Below are 21077 nucleotides of genomic sequence, written 5' to 3'. Positions count from 1 at the left end.
AGAGAAAAAAGAAAGTATCCCATTTCACAGATCTTAATTTTTTACCAGTTCCATATAAACAGGAACACTGTATGTGTCTTAAGGCTACTACTTCCTCTTTTTTTTCTCTTCCCCGTGCGTAGGACTTTTGTCAGCAGCGTCAGTCAATCTTGGACAAAATATTGGTTTGTAATCTAAGTTAAAAAGATGCAGGTTTGGCTCGAAGGCTGTAATATCTTCTCCCCAGGCTCAGCCACTAGAGGGAGTGGAAGACACCCTCTGCATAAATACGGCTCATACAGCTGGTAAAGCACAGCTTCAGGCTTACAGGATTGCTGGAATGTTGAGGAAGCATACTTCCTAAAGCTGTCTAATTTCATAGACTTTTTTTTTTGTTGTTTAAAGTGAGGCTGTTATTTAATGGTAATTATTCAGAGATATTTATATAGTTTAAGCATTTAACTTTTCTTTGCAGGTGATCTTGTGAATTAGTGTACCATCAATGATGGCAGAACATCCACCCTTACTGGATACCACTTCGATTATAAGTAGTGAAATTCCTCTTCTAACTTCCCCTATTGTTAGCGGGGATGGAGCACAACAGGTAAGCAAACTTCAATATCTATTTTTTTCCTTCTTCCAACAGTGTCATTGACATAGTGACACTAAAAGTTAGTCATCCTTCATCTGGAATGTTTTTGTGCAGTTTTAGTCATGCATGTGTTTTAGAGATTTAGGTGTTGGCAGAAATACTGCAGAGATTTGTAAGGATTATGAAGCAGAAATCCTTTCTTGTGAAATAATATCTTCATAGAAGAGTGGGACCAAACAGCTGCTAAGTTGTCTAGCGATGCTTGATTCTTAACTTGGAAGCTATATATTTACATTACCATATGACTTTATTAAGGTTAATAAGCCTTCTCCTATGGTAGAGCTTACTAGCTCAGGCACAATGTGTGTTAACTCTCTATGACTTCTAGACTGACACTTGCTTACAACCAGGGATTTTGAATGGTGGGACTTGCTTTTGTATGTTAGTGTATGCCTGGACACTTCTGCAATTTTCAATATTTTTTGACAAAACCAATCAAGGTGATAGAAAAACTTATTATTATGGTTTCAGAACACTTGAGAAAAGTCAAGTCTGGTGAGGAAAAAGTGTTGGCAAGAGTGTATGCACTCTGCATATCTTTAACCTAGGAAGAATATTTTAACCCCTAGATAAGCATGGTTCTAGAGAAGCTTCCAGTAGTAGAAAAGGAGTGAATAATTAACTAATTTGAACTATCTGAATAGATTGAGAAATCGCTGAAGAACAAGATCTGATCACTGATTAAGAGAATGAACTTGATGATCTAGAGAAGTTTCTTACAGGCAGCCATTCCAATGCTTGATCTGTATGCAGAATAAGTAATTGTTTATCATAAAGAGGAATTTGTCACTTAAAAACACAGATAAGCTCTAAAATGAGACTAGAGAAGGGATCACAACAGTTCCTGAGATAAGGTTTGGGCTACCGAGGACCGTGTCCAGTTGGGTGTTGTGTATCTCCATGGATAAGGGACTTCACAGCTCTGTCAGTCTGTTCCCCAATATTCAGTCCACTCTCATGGTGAAATAATTTCTTATATTTTAGTGGAATTATATTTTAGTGGAACTTATGCCCATGACCTTTTGTCTTTTCACTTGGACACCACTGAGAAGAGTCTGGCTTGATTTTGTTAATTTCACCCACCTTCAGGTATTTGTGCAAACTGATAGTAAGATCCCCTTGATACATCTCCAGGCTGAACAGTCCCAGCACTCCCAACCTCTCCTCATGCATCAGATGTCCCTTAATACTCTAGTCCCTTAATAATATTTGTGGCATTTTGTTGGGATCTCTCCAGTATATCCACATCCATCGTGTACTAGGGAGTCCAGGACTGGGCCCAGAACTCCCAATTTCTCACCATTGCTGGGTAGGTGGAAGGATCAACTCCCCTGACCTGCTGTCAGTGCTCTTCCTGATGCAACCCAGAATGCCATTGGCCCTTTTTTGTCTTGAAAGTGCCTTGCTAACTCAAGTTCAACTTGTCTGCCATTCCTTGTCTTTTCAGCCAGTCAGTCCTCAGTGTGTATTGTTGCAAAAGATTATTCTTCCTCAGGTACAGGACTTTGCATTTCCCTGTGTTGAACTTTATGAGATACTTACTGGCCCATTTCTTCTGCTTAGCCAGGTCTATCAGGGTGACAGTGCAGCCATTTTGCACATAGTGCATATTATCTGCCCCAGTATCAGTCACTGAAGTAGATGACTAGTGAATGGCCTCCTGCTGGACTTTGCACTGCCAATCACAACCCTTTAAGACTGGCAGTTTTTATCCACTTCAATGCCTATTTTCAGGCTATACTTAATCAGTTTTCTATATGAGGATGCTATGCAAGATAGTGTCAAAAACCATGCTGAAGTCATAATAAACAGTATGTAGTGCACTGTTTCATTACAGAAAGCCGTCTAGGTTTGTCAGGCATGATTTTCCCTTTTTGAATCCATCCTGACTACTCCCAGTCACTTTTTTATCTTCAATATGTCTGGAAATGGCTTCTGTAAAGATTTCCTGTTCATCTTCCCAGAGCTAGAGGTGATATTAACAAGCCTGTAACTGCTTAGATCTTTCCCCTTGCCCTTTTTTTAAGATGGCAGTGACATTTGCTTTCTTCCAGTCTGTGGGAACCTCCCCTAATCACCATGACCTTTCAAAGGTAGTTGAGAATGAGTTACTTGTTCTGCCTTCCCCAAAAATAGGGCTATCGAGATGTGTTGTCAAGCTTACTCTATAATTATGCAAAATTTTGAGTTAGATATGAGCTTGAATGTTCTTTTGGGGACACTTTGTCCTTAAAATGTTATCTTTTTGTGCTGCCAAGCAAGATGAAAACTGGAAAACAAACAAAGGATTTCTTCAAATAAATTAATTTCTGGGGTTTCCTGTTAATCTTCTTAAGGAAAAAAAGGTTACATATGCTGTTGGTGTCCATTTAAAAAAAAAGAAGCAGCTCAGTAAGAACATTGTCTAAAGTGGAACTGGTAGTGGTGGTGTTTATTTTAGAAAATTAAAAAGAGAATCTTCAGAAAGCATTAGGAAAAATTCTCAGTCATTAATAGTTTCTTCACTTCATGATAATGAGGAGTTATACCACAGTGTTGTCTACTGTTCTGTGTTCCACAGTGTCTAGTGAAAGTTACAGCTTCTGTTCTCTGTCCTTCCTTTGCATCTTGATATGTGACTCATGACGAATCTGCAAATTAATTTATTCAAGGGTAGGAAACTTTACTGGAAAGGCTTTTTGCATCTGATGATTTAAAATTCATCACAAAGTAGAAAATACTTTGTGTAGCTGAAGAAAGGGAAATGCAGACTTGCAGATGGTGCTTTACTCTGTCAAGGTTGACCAAAGTTAACTTAGGCCACAGAAAGGTCAGTCAGGCTATAATTTATTTATAAGGATCTTAAAATTGTTTGTCATATTTGTTTCATATGGCACACTAATGAAAGGGGTACATGAAGTGTGGAATTTAACTGCATATTAGTCCATTGTATTCCTTTGTTTTTTTTCTTGTAGCTTTGAAGCTACAAGAAGTTTAAAGACTTTTGCCTTCATGATGGAGTTGCTTATTTTTCTGAAAGTCTTGTATTTTCCTAGCTCCACTGCACTCCTTCTGAGGGGGTTACTTCCCTAAAATATGAAAACTGATTCTGAAGTTTTTCATAACAGCATCATGGTGTTGGATGGCATAATTCTGTAGTGTAATCTGTAGCGTAGACAGAACTTAACTTTGTTCCCACAAGCAAAATTTAGTACTCTTTTATCCATGTTAAATAAATGTCTGTGTTCTTTTGTCTTCATAGTGGGCATGTTGGACTCTAGTTTTAGTCAGTCCTGACTGAAAAGATATTGAAAACCTAGTAGAAAAATCTGTATTTATATATTTTGTTTATACGTTCATATATCCTATCCGAGACTAGTTAACTATATCTTATTTAAACTTGCAAATTTTTCTTCACCTAAAAAACATCTGAAGATTTTTTTAACCAATTTCCCCCTCCTTTCATCTTACCAGAATTGATTGTTAGAATTATTGTGGCTTAGGTTGTATACACTGCATAACTGAGTTACCAAGTAAATATAGACCATTCAGTACTTTTCTGGAACAGTTCATATCTTCAAGATAATCTACTTCAAATACTTGAAGTTCTGCTAGCAGTTTACATGTGAAATAGCAGTACAAATATTTGAATGTGTTAAGATGAAAGGTCATATGCTTCAAATAGTGGAAGTGTCTGATCAGGTTAAAGCTGTAACTTTCCACCGTGTTTTAAAACAAAACAATCTACAAAGTTAGAGGAATGTGCAGAAAACATGGGGAGCTTAATCTGTGTGGATGTTTGTATGTTACTCAGTGCTTGTGTGGGAGACTCTCAGAAGGGACTACTGTGAGTTTCATAGGACAGAACTGTTGAAAAGCAAAAGCCAAGCCTGTTAGTTCCCCTCTATTAAGCAGAGAAGTGCTGCTTTTGCACCTTGTGATCACTGTGTTCAACATGAGTGAGTAATGTACTAATATCTTGGTGGTAAGGTTGTAGATGAAGTATGGATAGATCCATAGGAGTTGATAGAAAGCAAGTGACAATGAGAAAAAGTGGTATGAGGACACAAGTGCTTGAGGGTTTTTAATATAAGGGTAACCACTGCAGTGAGTCTTTGCTGATTATTGCTGAGTCTGGACAGGAAGGATGTGCTTGATTACATGAGTCCTGATTTGGTGGGAGGAGGTAAATTCATGATTGAGAGGAAAATGGGAAGGCAAAAGTTCAATCCACTTTTTTCCTGATATTAGACTGTTGTTAAATTGTTTTGGAAAGTTTCTATAGCACTCAGTCCTATTCCAAGATGAATCGGTAAGTTGCTGACACAAGTTTGCAGCAGCCCTGTAGTTCTGGACCCTGTCTGCACCTTCCCACTGAAGCTAACAGTTGCAAAGTGAGACATCCCTACACAACATTGATGTCCTTTATTACCAAAAAGGCAGATAACACTCTCAATAGCAGTTCAATACCTGCTAACCATTTCCTTGTCTCTGAAGAATGAGATACATAGTGTTTGACCTTCAGTTAGCTTTCTTTATGTCAGCAAAGTATAGTGATAAAGTAATACTTTTAGCTTGGGAAGCTGTCTGCTTATCCTCCAGACTTTATTCAGAGGTTTATATGCTTGGTGGGTTTTCCATAAATCCCACTTTGTGTGTATATATGTCATATGGTGTGTGCGTATATATACACACTGTGTGTGAATTAAGTGTAAATGCTTTGAAATAAAATAGATATTTAGCATAAAATCTACAAGTTAATATTTCTAAAACCAGTTTCTTCTTTAAATATTTATACCTCTGATCTTACAGTTGTTATTAACCTGTTATCATAGGAGGAGCTCTTCAGACAGCAAAATAATAGATGCCTATAAAGCAAAATGAAATAATCCTGAGAATTCACCTTTTTTGGCTTTCTAATTGTAGAATTGGAGCAGAAATGTTATGGTGAAGATATAAACTAGATTATTAAATGCTTTTCCTCAGTTTTAGTTCTGACCACTCTGTTTCTGAAAAGCATGGTACATTTTCTAGTTATGGCTTGTTTTATTTTTGCCTTGCTTTTGAAAATCAAGCCTAGAACCATCTCTGTTGAAAGTTGTTTGACAACACATACTGTTATAACTGTTCTCACTGCTTTCCATGTTAGTGCTATTTTCCTTTATGTTTTGATTTCATAGGGCACAGAGTACATGCGTGGCTGCTTCTGTCTTTTCTTCTTGTTGGATTTGGGATTTTTTTACTTCCCCTTCAGCTCTATTGAATTAACAGCTATGTCTAGCTTTTCCTTTCAGAGATTCATTAAAGTTAGTTTTAGTTGACAATTATTCTTCCATCCTTCAGTGACTTCATAGCATTGAAGCGTACCAGAACTATGTTCACTGGAACCATTGGAACTCTTCTGTGTATAATACTGCAGTGCCGGCTCACAGAAGCTGATTATCAAGCTGTGTTTTTTCCAGGATTGATTAGTACTTATGTGTAGCAACCATCACTGGAAAATACATAATCAAACTGATATGGGATATTCCGTAAACAAAAAGTCTTTTCCATAAAAGTTTTCAGCTGATCGATGGCTATGATTTTTATAAAACTCCACCAGAAAAAAGAAACATTACAAGGATGGGTGTTTTAATGCCTCAAGGTTATTAGATCCTTTCTGTATCTGAGTTAATAGTAATTTTTGGTCAGGAAGAGTGAAGTTTGGTTTTAGTTAAGTGTATTTTTTTTCCTTACAGGTCAAGAGTTTTTTCTTTTTTTAAAAAACCATGCTCTCGATTGTGGCTGCGTTGGAATCTTGCTTTAAATTTCCTAGAAGAATCATAGAATCTTAAAATATATCTAGTTGGAAGGGACTTGTAAGGATCATTGAGTCCATCTCCCCATCTTGATCTAAATCATGATCTAAAAATTACTGGTACTGAATATACAGCCAAATATGTCTGTGTGCACAAATTGAGGACTCAAATTTCTTTGATGTATAGTTATGTATTAATACTTTGCTATTTCCGATTAGCAGTAAGCAGCATTAGATGTGCTGCACCGTTTATACTAGCATCCGACTGTATTTTAATATTTTCTGTCTGAAAATAAATGTAAGAACAAGAGTGAAGACTACGTAGTTCAAGGCCTTTCCTACTTGTATTCAGAATGAAAATTCATTGAATTGAGGTATCTTCATAACATATCTCTGAGCAATCCTCCTTTTTCCCTAAAGTGTCTGTTTTCGTGTATGTGATATGAATCCTAGACTAATTTTGGTCTCAGATACAGTAGATTCCTCCCAAGATACCCAAGGCAAGATTTCCCCTGTTGAATGAATCTCTTCAGAAACTGACATTTGTGACTATTGGCTAATGTGGGGAAACTGAATTTAAAGTCAGTTAGTCACTGTAGGTTGCTAATATAGTCAATAGGGAGAAATAAGCATGTCTCAAATGTTTTAGAAAGGTGACTAAAGATCTGTACTCTTTTTTTTTTCATATGAGGTGAGAAGATGCTGGCTATAAGCATTAAGGTAGCCTATTTCTAATCTGCAATCTGTTGCAAGTGGGCTCTATTCTTGAGTCTGCATTCTTCTCTATTAGGTTTGGAAGGGTATGGTTATGTCCAAGCAGTGTCCTGGACTTGGGTGTGTTACTTGGTCTCCTCCTCTCCCTTTCCCTGTGCCATGGGATGCTTAATGATGAGTAAGCCGGAACCCAAATGCAATAGTCCACAATCTGTGATGTCACCCTTATTGCTTGTACACATTTCCTCAGAAGGCAGCTCGTGTAAATTTTGACAAAAATGTGACTGTTTTGCCAAGTCATATTTTTAACTACAGAAACTCCACTCTTAAAATGCATGAGAATTCCACACTGTGCAAACAAGTAATCTGAAGTATATCACCTGTTAGCTGAAGCCTGTTTTTTTCACAGGAAGCATTTCTTAACTTAGAAAGTGGCCAAACACTGGAACAGGCTTCCTAGAGAGGTGGTCAATGCCCCAAGCCTGCCAGTGATTAAGAGGCTAATGCCCTTTACAACATGCTTTAACTTGGTCAGGCAGTTGGGAGTAGATGATCATTGTAGGTTTCTTCCAACTAGCATAGTCTGTTCTGTTCTCTGGTGATGGAGAGATTTCTCTGTTTATAACTGGGCAAAGTCCATCTAAGCCTCTGCTTATTACAGAATTGTACACTTTACAGAGCATCCAGAATGACATTTTCCAGGAAGAGATAGATTCAGGTTCACACACCACAGCAAAAATGGCCCTTGGCTCTAATTTTTTCCCTTTCTTTTTGAAGTAGAAGGGAAAATATATGGCAAAAGATTGAAGTTGTAGAGATATCTCTCACAAATCCCTTGGTCTAGTAATGGCTGAGCCTTCCCAACCTGATCAAATGAGGATGTAGCCTTTAATTACTCTTCCAGCTCAGGTTGCTGTTGTCACGCAGGGTTTGATATACAGTGATACCCAGATTTGCACAAAGCTGAGTGTATAGGCTTTGGGGTAAAAAAAGTCTAATTTAGGAGTGCTATTGAAACTCCTAATGTTAGAATATTTTTTAATGAGATATTCTTTTGAATAACTATGGAATACAGTTCTGTCTTTGGTACTTCCTTTTGTAATCTATTTAAGATAGAAATGTTTAAGACGCATCCATCAGTCTTTAATATTATGGGCTTTTAACTTGCTATATCATCAAACAGGAGTCTCAGCTGTCAGAAGCAATGTTTGGATATATAAAACTCTCTTCTAGTCCATATACTTTGTAAACACACAACTTACCTGTTTCTTAAATCTTCTGAACTCTTCAGAAACTGAATGTCCAGAATCAGTTTCAGCTTGCTTATTTATATTTTTCTCTTGTTACAGTGGCATCATAGAAAGAGGATTATTTTTAAGGGATATTTATTGTGAAATTTGATGTGAGCTGTTCAGCAGAGTTTTTTAGAAAAAGAGAAGGTGGTATTTTTTGTTCCACCTATCACTTCATCCTGTGAAACAGCTCTATAAATTACAGAATGCTGCACAGCCAGAGTGAGCTCTGTGGCTGCATGCTTGGTGGAAGATCTCCACCAGTAAGATGGTGTTCATGGCACTCTGGTTGTAGAGAAGAGAGAGGTAGTGTGTCATGCCTGCTGGTTACTCTTTTTGTACTTCAGAAAAGTGAGGGAAGTCAGAACAAGGCCTGTAAGGGCTCTGCCTCAACCTGCAGGGGGGAATCAATTGTAGCTTTCTGACCTTTCTGAAATAATGTATTCAGCTGTTAGGCCAAAGGTTGATCATGACTGCTTTATAGTATTAGATACTGTTTCTTGGTTAATGCCTGACTGGTTGCACACACTTTCAGACTTGTCCAGATACTACTGTCAAATAAATTCTTTTAAGTAAAGTACCTTTTGATTTGTGTCATCATTAGCAAATCTGGTAACTGTCCACAACACTCTTCTTGGCTAGCTTTCATAATGTTTGTAAGATTCTTTCTTTAATTTATCCATAGATATTATATGGAGGGAAAATAAAAATAGCACAACTGTTCAGCTTGTTTCAGATGTGAGGTAACCAGCAAACCAGTTCTTCCCTGCTTCTCATTATTAGCATCTTCACAACAGATTCAGAGAGCCTGGAAGTAGAGAGTCTTCAGAAGTAGGGTTTTTTTGCATAAGAAAACATCAAATAATAGCTATTCAACATAGGGCACTTTGTGGCGACTGCTAGTACAGCCTGCCTCCAAAGTACAGGAATTGCAAAGTACACTCAGTTGAAGTATTGCTGAAAAGTATCTTCGGTTTTTATGCTTGATTTTTGTAATTGCAAGGGTTTTGGCTCCACAAGTACAGAAGGACTTTTTTTTTTTTTGCATTTTAAATACAATATCTAAAAAATGTTGCAAATAAAAAAATCTTTGAAGTGCCCAGCTTTTTTCAAACATTGCTACTTCTAGGTTTCTTCTTTTTCTTTTCTCAGAGTATGAGAGTTTAGGTGTTTTAATTGTACTTTTCACTTCAGACAGTCTTTGTTGAATTACATTGCATTATAAGTCTTATACCTTTCAGTGCCTCTAGGTACAAGTTAAAGGGAAGTTTACTCCCTGAGTCTGTTTTGGACTGCTTCAGATACACAGATTGGTTGGGGAAGGTGCCTGCTCAGGGGTCTAGCCCCTGCAAAGTGCAAAGTATTAGCTGAAAGCTTTGCTCTGGCTACCATTTTGCTGTGCAGTACAAGCTCTGTCCCTCACGCAGTTTTGCTTAGCTTTGTAGAACTCAAGCCTTGTGGACTTCAAACAACAAATCATCATGAAATGAGAATAATCTGATTGAAGCATTCCAGTTTTTTATTTATATAGGCTGATATGTCTAACCACTGACCAGAACATGATGGCTCAAGGTTTCAGAGTTCAGTGATCGTTCCTAACTCTGTTTCCTTCTAATTCCCTTTAAAAAAGTATTTGCTTAAAACTTGAAAGCACAAATGTTTGTCTGCTGCATTATCCAGATTCTTTGAAACACTCCCATTACCCTTATGTTTATACTTTTACTGGTTTAAAGACACAATAGTGGGATTTTTTTTAAGTAATAACTCTTCAATGCACTATCTGCTAACCACAGACTGTGTCAATGCTAATGAAACAGATTGGGTTTGCTGTAAATGAGACAAATAAAACTTTGCTTAGCCAAGCTGTGAGAACTAAGAATGCAAAAAAAGAATAGACAAAGCAGAAACAAGTAGATCAACATTGTAAATATTTCTCAGTAATAAAAATGAAAGATAGACTTATAGATCATACACTGATTGTGCTGTTATATGTGGGCACTAACATGTCTTGAACATTTCTCAGTGACATGAGATGCAGATTTTAACATTTATCTTCTAGTGGTTCTTCTGAGACAACTTTAGGCCTGCAAACCATAGTTTGGCTTTTTTCTCTGCACCCCCTGACCCCCAGTGATCAGCTTTATGTTGATCACCTTTCAGATGAAGAGGGAAGAAGTATAAGAGTACAGTAAAAATTTTAAACTTTTCCTAAATAAAATCAATTTTTATTTGCTAGAAGAAAAGAAAAAAAAAAAAATCACCAATTCTCAGGTCTTTCCAAATTGCTTTTCTACAAAAAGCAGAGAAAGCTTATTGAAAATCTAAAGCTTTTGAATATCAGTGCCACAGAACAGTCTAGTCATCCTTCCAGCCTCCTTGTTTCTATTTGCTTCTTGGGATATTCTGTTACCTTAGTGCATTCAGTGGTGTTGACAGTATCTTGCAGTGATGGTTAAAGATGAAATGTTTGCTGGTTTTTATTATGTGTCAGCTGCCTTTTAGAAAAATGACAGTGTCGCTTGCTCTCTCCTCTGAAAATATATAGGCCTTAGGAGCATGTCTCTGAAAATATGGCTTCTTGCTTTCTTCAGGACATTGTTACTACCCATGTAAGCTGAAGTAGTTTGGATTGTGTTAGGTTTTTCAAAATTCCAAACATGTAAATTGTTGCTGCCACATACTATGTAACAATTACTTAATTCTCTATTGACTTCTTCCCTAGTCCTGAAAACCAAGATTTGTTAATGGCATTTACTACCCAGATTATTTTCTGTTCTTAGTTAGGAAAGTGTTAATCTCCATATATGGAGTAATTAGATTCCCTCTGTATTGTCAATATTCGCAGATACTGGGGTTGAGAATTGCGTGCTTAAAAGAAACCTGTAAATGGGAATTTTGTCAAGTAAATTTAGTACTAAATGGAAGATTTTAGAATTTAATGTTAAAAACATTGAATCAATTTACTTGATCAATGTCTATGGGACACATAAATAACAGTAAGAAGCCTGTTTTCTTTTGTCATTGATTAGAAACCAGGAGATAATTTAAGGCAAAAAGGAAAACTCTATGGATACCTTTCCATACAGATACCACAGAAATGTCGTTTGTTGAGTCTACTGTGAATTGGTGTGGTATAGTTTATCTAGAAATAGATATATCTAGAATATATATAGAAACTTGACGTTTTCAAAATTCTTTCTTGGTTACTAGCCAAATGAAAGGGAAGGGAGGAAGTCTTTAAGAAGTCTAAAAGAAGATGGTTTTAAGAAAGAATTAGTTGTAAGTAATACTTTTTCCAACCATGAAATTCTTAAATTGTTTTAAATTACCAAAGGCTTGAAACACTGTTTTAATTAAACTTTTATTACTCGTGTCAGCTGTTTCTATTTAATAATCTTACGCTGTCAGTAAGATCTGTTATGTAGATCTTTTGCATTTTTCTATTTAATCCCTTTTCTAAGTATTAGTGGGTTTGATTGTGGGAAAAAGTAGTTCATAGCCTCATTAGCATAGTTATGACATGAAGAGCAGATCTTGAACAACTAATCAATAGCAAAACAACTGGTGCTGCATTTGTAACTGACATCACCTTAACCGGACTACAGATGTGATTCCATCTGGCAATGCCTGTGCTGCTAATGAATAACGACACTAAAATCTTGCAGTGTTCTTTGATCAGTAGCTTTTAGGAACACACAAATACTGTGTAGTAGTCCTACAAACAAGGAAACTTTGACATAGGTGATCGACATAGGTGAGGTGACAAACCCACAAATCTCATTAAATCTGTATTGGAGCCACAACAGTGTTAGCATATTGAGTCTGTGTCCAGTTTTCCCTATTCCTCTGTGGAGCCAACCTAGGTGTAATGACTTTCCTTGTAACAGAACACTACATAAATGGAAAAACTGTTGCTTTGCAAACTGTTTTCAACAATAAAATGATACTAGATGTGAATAACTGATACCTTGAGCCTAGAAGGCTTTCAATTGGTAAGAAATTACATGCCGATCAAACATTAGGCATATGATGTGGAATTAAAATAGCTGAAAGTTACTTTTTTTGTTATAAGTAGGCTGTAAGTCTGAGTCCTTTTACATGAAAATGTGTGTGTACACTTGCTTATTACCGTTCAAGATATCACCGAGTTTAAAATATTTTTTTTATACCTCAGGCAGCATTTAATTAGTAGTCTCGTGTTGTCACATTCCAGATACCAAGTTGTAACAAAGCAGTTTCACGTGTCTTGTCTACCTATGGGTTAGGACTTAAACCAGAGTGATGCGTATGTGATATTTGAAGTAACTTCTCACACAAAGGGAGGGATGCATGCTTTGCCTTACATAGCCGTCATCCCACAAGTAGAGGTGTACCAGTGGGCCCCTGCTGTTGTTGGGATTAAAGACTGCAGGTGTGAGATTACCAGAAACCAATACAGGATGGTTTTGGTTCAACTTTTAAGTGTAGGCTAATAGAGGGAACCCATCTTTGTCAGACATCTGATATGTCTTAAATATTAATGTCTGATAAAAGTTATTTCTGGTTACAGTGATATTTAGGGCAGACATGCATGTAAAATATAAAGCAAAATTGGCAAACACTTGTTTTCATGCTGCTTAGTAAAGGAAGAGTATGGAGTAACATAGTGTTTAAGAAAGAGTGCAACAGAATCCAGTTGATTATTTCTTTGATGTATCTTTTCTCTTATGAAGTGATTTCCCCCCACCCCCTCCATTTCTGTCTTACTTGCAAACTGAAGCCATCATAGATTCAACTATGAAGTCAGAAGTTGGTGCATTCCAAACTGGCATATCCTATCTGGGAATCTGGAGGCTATGCTGAAAACACAGTTATAAAATGGCATGTATTTGGAAGCTTTGTTCTCTTAAACCCGAACCTTCTGTTGACTGACGTTAGATGATCCAGAAGCAGATGCTGCAGCAGCTATTTGTTGATTTAGTTGCTATGGTGACATGATACATTCGTGTACAGCAGGAAGCTCACTGTACGTTGGCTAATTTGATAGGAAGGAAGGCTTGAGGTAGGTATTGCTGACTATATTGTTAATTGATCCTACCTTTCACATCCTGCCTCCACATGCTTTGTGGATGCACAGCTGTAGAGGAAGGTAGATACTGTGGCGTGGCATTTAAGTTAAGATACCCTGTTAGAAGAAGGGGGGGGAGGCAGTGCTCAGCACATCACCGAAGATTACTTCAGTATTAAGTGAATGGAACAGATTGGAGCAGCCGAAGTGGTGACTGTTGAATCTTCCTTCATCCGTTGTCACTGTGGTAGCACCAGTTGAATGAGAGAAATAAAAGGATGCGAGCAACAGTAAGTCGAAGTGCTAAGGCTTTTGAAATGAGTTATGAGATAAAGCATGTCACTAATTAACATCTTGATTGGAGCTATTAGTGGAGAAAAATGTAATTGTTCTGATACATGCCCTAACGACAGAGCAGCTCTGCCTGGAAGTTGTGTTGTATTTTATTTGCCTTTTTCCAGAAATACACCCTTTTTCTAATCTTGTTGCAGACAGACTGTTAAAGATACAGTGTACATCTTTAAAAGGGCTTGGCTGTGCCACCCTCCTTAACAGGTTTAGTTGAGTGGTTTAAAAATTTTTGAAGTCAGAATGACCAAGAGCCATTAGCTACAGTATTTTCCTAAATTTGTAAAAGGTTCAAAAATGAATTTGCCATTATCTTTTTGGCTAAAAATATTTCTTATCAGTACTGTGAGCTAATTTCAATTGCAGCATTTTTAGGCAAACCATTGCTGTCTCTTTTAGTGTTAACATACATTACTAGTGCATTTAGAAATACAATTTCAGTAAAGTCTTTCCATAATTTGTGATTTTTGCTACTGACTCAGCACTTATGGTCATATAGTGCTAAATATAGATGTTTTCAGATTAATGAGAAACAAAATTTTAAAAATCAACCCTGAAGCTCTTGTCTCTTTCCTAGTAAAACATCTCAGGAAAAACACATTTTTTCTCCTAGTACAGAAATGGATTTGATTATCTTTAAATTATGGTTTCAGAGGTCCAAGGAATTGTTTTGGAACACTTACTGTCTTGATTTCTAGGAAGTTTGTTTGGAGTAAAAAAACAAACACATATTTCCCCCACACACACCCAAACCACTTCAGAATGAGAGAAAAACAAAATTCTGCTTTTTCAGTAGTACCATTTTGCTCCAATTTTCAATCTTACTTCTTGTGCAAGGACAATGTCTTACTACATTGTTTTGTTTAGGTATGTTTTAACCATAGTTTTAATAAAACATTCCCATTTCTTCATATTATATGTGATTTTAGCAGTGGAGAAGATTAATGAAACACATCCTAACTTTTTCCTCCATACTTTCTCCTTGTATTCTTACTTCCTCCCATTTTTCAGTACTTTCATGTATAGGCCAACCTATGAATTGGCTTTGCTGCTAAAGAATTACTTTTTCTTGTTTTTTTATGATATATTTAGTGATAGTTCTATTGGCATTCTTGTTACATTCAGAGGCTTTTAACTTGGTTGGAAAAAATTGTCCCAGATTTCACTCCTTTTGGAAAAATATGTAAATTCACAAAGCATAACTAAGTTCCTTTAGAGAAAGGTATCAAGTGACACATTCAGTTGCTATGCCCTTCAGGGGGAGTGGGGGGCAGCTGAGGAGAGGGAAGGATTCCATATATCCCCTTACACTGAAATTCAATCCAATTCCTTTGGGATTCTTGCCTTTGTGGTGGTAGACGATGCTAGCCTGTGGAGAGAACAAGCACCAGTTCTCACGTGGGTTTATTCCACAGCTTCACACATGACACAAAGTATATAATGTATTTTGGTTTCTTTAGCCTCAGTTGGGATTTAAAAACTGAATCTTTTTCTTTTTGCCTTCAGAAGGCTGGTAGTCCTTGATACTGAAGGATGTGTGAGAGAGATAAGATACTTTGGAGACACAGAAGGCTTGATGTTTACAGGGGTTTTTTTCTTCAATGCAAATACATGAATATTTCTCTTGAATCCCAGTAACTCTAAAATGACAGTTTCAGTCTTTCAGCTAAGACTCTGCTAGTTAGAAATAAACCTTTTAAGTACTGGGAAAAACTAAATATTTTTAAGTTATGTTGTATATTCAGTAGCTAGTAACTTCTGCAGACAGAGAAGCTTTTAGGTATAAAAGCAACACGATTTGTTACCTACTGCAAAAGATTTTCAGATTCGGTGTCCATGAATACCAAACTTGTAAACAAAGCTTTGCTCTGTATTGAATCTCTTGACATTTGTGCTGGCTTAGAAAAAGTAGAAACAGTATTTCAGTCAATCCTGTCCTTAGAAATATAGGCATTATTTGAACTCTGTAAAATGTATAATAGTTAAGATCATCCTTATGTAATAAGGATAAGCCAGACTCTCTTCCATGAACCTTGTTGAAATCCAATCTGCAAAAATTTCCACGAATTAGGTGGGTCTTCATAACTTTCTGGAGTAGGGTGGAGGAGGAGGCTGGCTAGGAACTGTTTTAATTCTGGATTTGCTTTGTCCCACGTGAAAGGTCATCTAGTATACTTCTAGGCACAATCATTTGTTTTTTAGGTTGGTTGGGTTTTGTGGTGTTGTTTTTTACTTCAGGCTAAATTTAAACTCCTGGAACCTAAACAATAAACTTAAAACATTGTCTTTGTATATATGATATATTAGTGTTAATGTTTTTCATGTATAGTTTTTTTTCAAATAAAATTTCTTTTTCCTTACAGATCCACTACATATATGTATATTTTTGAGGCATTTTTTTTCAGCCCTCTGCATCCTATGTGTGTTTGGGGAAGGAGTCTTATTCTTTAGCCTTTCAGTTTTATTTAGAGTGCTGCTTTTAAAAATGTATAGTGGTGAGCAAAAGAAGGAAAATGTGTAAAACTTGTTATGAGACATATTTAGTTTTTAGCGCTCATTGACTTATTTCAGGTTTTACTTACTGGCTTTCTTTTCCCTCCCTTTCCCTCTTTTCCCTCCAGACAGAAAGTTTGGTCTTCCAATTGTATTTACAGTTTGTCCTACAGGAAAGATGTTGCCTTAAAACAGTGAAGTAACATGCTTATGGATTAGTCGTAAGCTTTTTTATTTTCTTCCTCTGCAAGTCTTTAACCTTTTCTAGGACCTTTCTCAGGAGGAATGCAATTTTGGTATTGATACTTCACAATAATGTCCGTGGGTTTTATTTTGGTCTTGCTTACTAACCACCTGATGGAGAATAGTCATTGATTGTGCAAGGCTATTTACAGTTTATCCCTTTATTTTGGTGACTGAGAGCAATATGACGACTTTTCCAGGCTTGTTACGATCTAAATAGGTACTTGTGATGATGCCACAAGTCTGATGCTGCCTTTCTTTCCGGGCAGCTCACTGAAATTTTCTTGAAACCTGGTAATCTGCTAATACATGATGACTTCTGTTAGTAAGGTAGCAGTCCAAGTAGAGATGCCTGTAGAAGTGTGGATCTTGCTAACAGAATGAAGGATTATTTTTAATTGTTATTTCAATTGAGTTAATGGGCTTTTTTGGACTTAATTGGAGTGCAAAAAAACACATTCGAAGCAGGATTAGCTAGCTCTGTATTTTAAATTCCGTTCTGTCCCTCACCATACTCCAATGAAGAAATTCCTTAACCTGCATATTCATCTGGCACAAGCAAAATGTTAGGCTGCTTAATAAAGTATTAATTATCCGTAAAGACAAGGATTAGCAAGATACAAATCAGCTACATTTTGTATCATTGCCATTTTGCTTTAAAAAGACATTACTGTGACCACATTGGTGGAACAAGATACCTTTAAGAATCTTATTTTGGCTTCTGCAGCCTCTGCTTCTTGCTGATAAAAGTCACTTCTAGAGCTTTCCGGAGATAAGTGTTAACATTTGGCCTTAAGTTTTCTCTTTTTTTTTTTTTTTTTTTTCTTTTTGGAGCAGCCTTCTGAGTCAAAGTGTCTGCAGCTCTGGCTTGCATAGATCTCCTTACCAGCTTTTGTTGTTTGTATTCTTAGTCTCCCTTTTCTCTTTTTTTTTCCTGACTGCAGACATTTTTATCAAATTCCTTTCTTCACTATTAGAAATAAGCTAAAGACTTGAAAAACATTCATCTCCTTTCCTAGATCAGTCTGCACAAACATCCTGTAGTTTCTCTTGCAGATAGTGAGTTTACTCAATAAAACTAAGAAACGTTGAGTATTCTTCTCTTTGAACATTTATATTACTTTTGATTGTTTAGATGTAAAATCAGAATACTTTCTCATCCTGCTCACAGTGATGGAGTAAATCCAAATCATTTAGGAGGAGACTTTCAGATAAAATTACTGTTAAATTATCATCATATAGTTATTATATCTGTTGATAGTATGTCTAAGACAATGTTACATGTCTCTGTAGGATGTGGTTGTACTACTTGAGCTACAATAAAATGATATTTCAATTTGGAACTCTTTGGGGAGACAACTGTTATAAATCAGTTTGATATAGAATTGTTCTATTCTAAGAGAGTCATATAAGACTAGCTCAAGTCATGATTTAGGGTGAATAATAGATTTTTCAAAGCTAATTAATAAGATGTCTTTTAACTAGTCCTTCAAAATGACGAGATTATGTAGTACTTCTTCAGACTACGATTGGGAATTTTGTATATACACTGGTAAATTAAGTGTGCTCAAGAATGTTCCCAGAAGCTGAGACAAAGCGTCATGGAACAAGTCAGTTCTAGTAAACCATCTTTTCTTCCAGAAAGACTATCTGCATATAAACTGTCTGCTGTGAGTGGTCTCAGGAAGTTTCTTCTGGGAGAAGCTTGCTCTTTGGCATTGACACATGTTGTGCTCAGGAGTTTGTCACTGCAGATGACTGTTCCAGCACCTGGAAATGTTCCTGAGCTTACTTTGCTGATACAGATGTGGATTTAGGTACCACTGACATGGTCAGGAGGATTGAAGCAGTTCTAGGAGAGAACAGAAACATTAGGACACCTCAGAGACTGGGGACAAGGAGGGGGAAGTTGCCAGGACTTAAAAACTATTGAGGAGGTGGATGAAATTTACTCATTATTTAGCAAATCCCATAGTGCAGAAACTAGGGAACATTTAACTAGTCAGAGATGGTTTTAAAATTGTTAGGAAGTAAACTTCAGGAACTTACTGCCATAGGAGACTGTAGAGACAGTTCCAAGTATAAGGGAAACAAAAGCACAATAACAGAGATGGACTGAAGGAAGTGGCCTGACTCCCTTGGTCTACTTAAACAGCATCTCAATTGATAGATGAAAGACAAAGTAGTGGGCAAGATGAACTGCTGACCTGGACCACAAGGACATTTCTTACGTTCCTATTTGTCTTGAGCAGCTGTCTGAGTTTAAACAGCAATTTCAGGAGAAACATAACTGAGCTTTCTAATATATGGCATGATTCAGTTTTGTTAGGAAGCTGGTCCTTGCCAATCTGGGCTATGTATCTTGCACTGACAGTGGATGGACAGCAAAGTAAATGTTTTGAAATCAGGAAAAAAGTCAAGTATCTCATGCTAAGAAATTGGTTTTAATGAGTACTATTACTTTTTGCAAAGCATTTCTATGTTTTTAGGATGAATTTTTTCTTTTAATATTGTGCTAAGAAGAAACATCTGTAATCCATATCTATTTATTTTAAACTACCACAAAGTTTTGTATGTTCTGAGTTGGTATGATCTGGATTTATCTTCTAAAATATCCTTTTATAATAAATTAAGTACCTTTTGAGAAGCTTGAAAGTTCATTGTTAAGACTGAGATAATCTTTGGCAACTGATGTGTCAGGTATTTCAAAGTTTAACTGTTGAGCTCATCATCTCATTTTATGCAAGATCTGCTTTTAGCATAAGTGTGCAGCTGCAGTCTTGTATTGTCAACTTGTTTGCTAATCTCTGGAAAGAGATTCTGTACTGTTTTTCTTCAGGAACTGAATTGAGGTCATGTGGATCATCATTAAATAACTGTTTAAAGGAAAGAATTTATAGTCCCAGTGGAAATGACACAAAAGTAGTTGTTGACTTTATAGTCTCATTTCTTAATAGCAAAGCCTTAACATTTTTTGAACGTGACGCAAAAATATGTTGTCAAAGTTGTGTTAGCATTGAGAAATTACACTTTTAAATTTTATTAGATTCTGTTATATTTGATTATTTCTAGGTCTTGTATCAGGGCCTCAGTGTCTTATGATCACGTGAGTTTGTTACGCTTGTGAAGTCCGTAATTGGTGTTTTTTTGACTTAAGAAGAGAAATGGCATTTTGAAAAATGGTTGTGTGCTTCCCACTGAAGATTGATACATCACAAATGAGTGGTTTAGATTATCATAGTTATCTTAGAGGAGCAGGCAATGGAAACCCGGATAGAAGAATACATGTTAGCCTTTGAATGGCGGAGCTTTAGGTGCTGTGACTAAAGTGACAGGATTTGTCACAAAAAGATTGAGGCATGGGAAGAGGCCGAACCAGCAGATTTTTCCAAAGCTTCCAACGTTGCTTGACCCAACATGAATGTTTAACCCAGAAGAGGAAGGAGATCAAGGTCTAGAGTATCCATTGTGAAAGACAAGAGCGTTGGTTTTCCTAAGTAGTGATGCCAGGGTTCACAAAGCAATGCATTGGACAATGTGATGTGCAAGCCTGCACAAAGCCACCTAGAATGAGAGAGCAACCCGTAGATTTTAATTGCCTAACATACGATGCTGTGAAAGATTCGTATTACCTTTTCCTTTAGATATTTTTACATATTTGATTGTGTGCAGCAGACATATCATTGGATAAGACAGAATCCCTGTAAGTGATTTTTCTGAGTGGTACCAAGCTGTCTCTTTGTGCATGAGTTTAATTTTTCTTATTTCAAATTGCATCTACTGAAGTGATGAGTGTCACAAATGTCGTTCTCAAAGCACTGATTACTCCATGGGATTCAGCAGTGATAAGCCTTGTCTAGCAACCAGCGCTGGTCACATTGACACATGTTATTCCAACATGAAGACTTTCAAAGCCAGCAGTTCTTGAAAGTTCTACAATGACTTCAGTCCTAATGCAGACTCTCTTTTGACATACTTGGCAATGAATACAGCCTATCTTGGAACAGTTGTGAAATACAAATGTGAGTGCACAATATAAAAGCAAGAGTGAAAGTGGGAGCCAGTGGAACAAAGACATCAAGCAGACCAATAGTCCATTGACAAATAGTCCGTGGACAAATATTTAATGTGCCTGGGAACTGAGGATCTAACTAAATTGCATTAAGTCACCAAGTCTCCCCACCTTTTTGAGTGGAAGTCAGATGTCCCCAGAGACTTGAAAATCTGATGACATCCTGAGTGTCTTAAGTGTTGCTGGATGCCAGGAGGAGACCTGTTGCCATATGTCATGGCTGCTACTCAGCAGTATCCCCTCTCAGTGTGTTACACTGTGGCTGATGTCCTGAGCCTTTAGATTTTCAGACTAGTCATGAAGAGAGCAATAAAGGTTCTCACACAGGAGAAACTTCCATGGAAGAAGATCAGGAGGCATAGGACCTACTTACTGCAATTGGACCGGTATGTGTATTCCTATTCTGACGTCTACTCTATTAACTGGAGCCTTCAGTTCAGATGTCCTGCAAGAGAAGAACA

The 21077-nt window shown here is 36.9% G+C and overlaps 1 protein-coding gene across 4 annotated transcripts in view; it reads left to right on the top strand.

Annotated features, from left to right (window-relative positions):
- Positions 1–21077, top strand: part of FNDC3A (fibronectin type III domain containing 3A) — a 120944-nt gene that overhangs the window by 17509 nt on the left and 82358 nt on the right. For 3 of the 4 annotated variants that reach the window (XM_061994572.1, XM_061994578.1, XM_061994563.1), the window contains exon 2: positions 455–583. In XM_061994572.1, coding sequence (XP_061850556.1) covers positions 482–583 — 102 coding nt within the window. In that variant the 5' untranslated portion in view covers positions 455–481. Of the gene's footprint in view, positions 1–454; positions 584–20918; positions 21003–21077 lie in introns of those variants that run through there. The other variant, XM_061994598.1, reaches the window with a different exon arrangement.

The sequence above is a fragment of the Colius striatus genome, chromosome 1 (genome assembly GCF_028858725.1).
Source record: "Colius striatus isolate bColStr4 chromosome 1, bColStr4.1.hap1, whole genome shotgun sequence".
NCBI lineage: Eukaryota > Metazoa > Chordata > Aves > Coliiformes > Coliidae > Colius > Colius striatus.
Note: the sequence above shows the minus strand (reverse complement) of the source record. Positions and strands in the feature narration are given on the sequence as shown.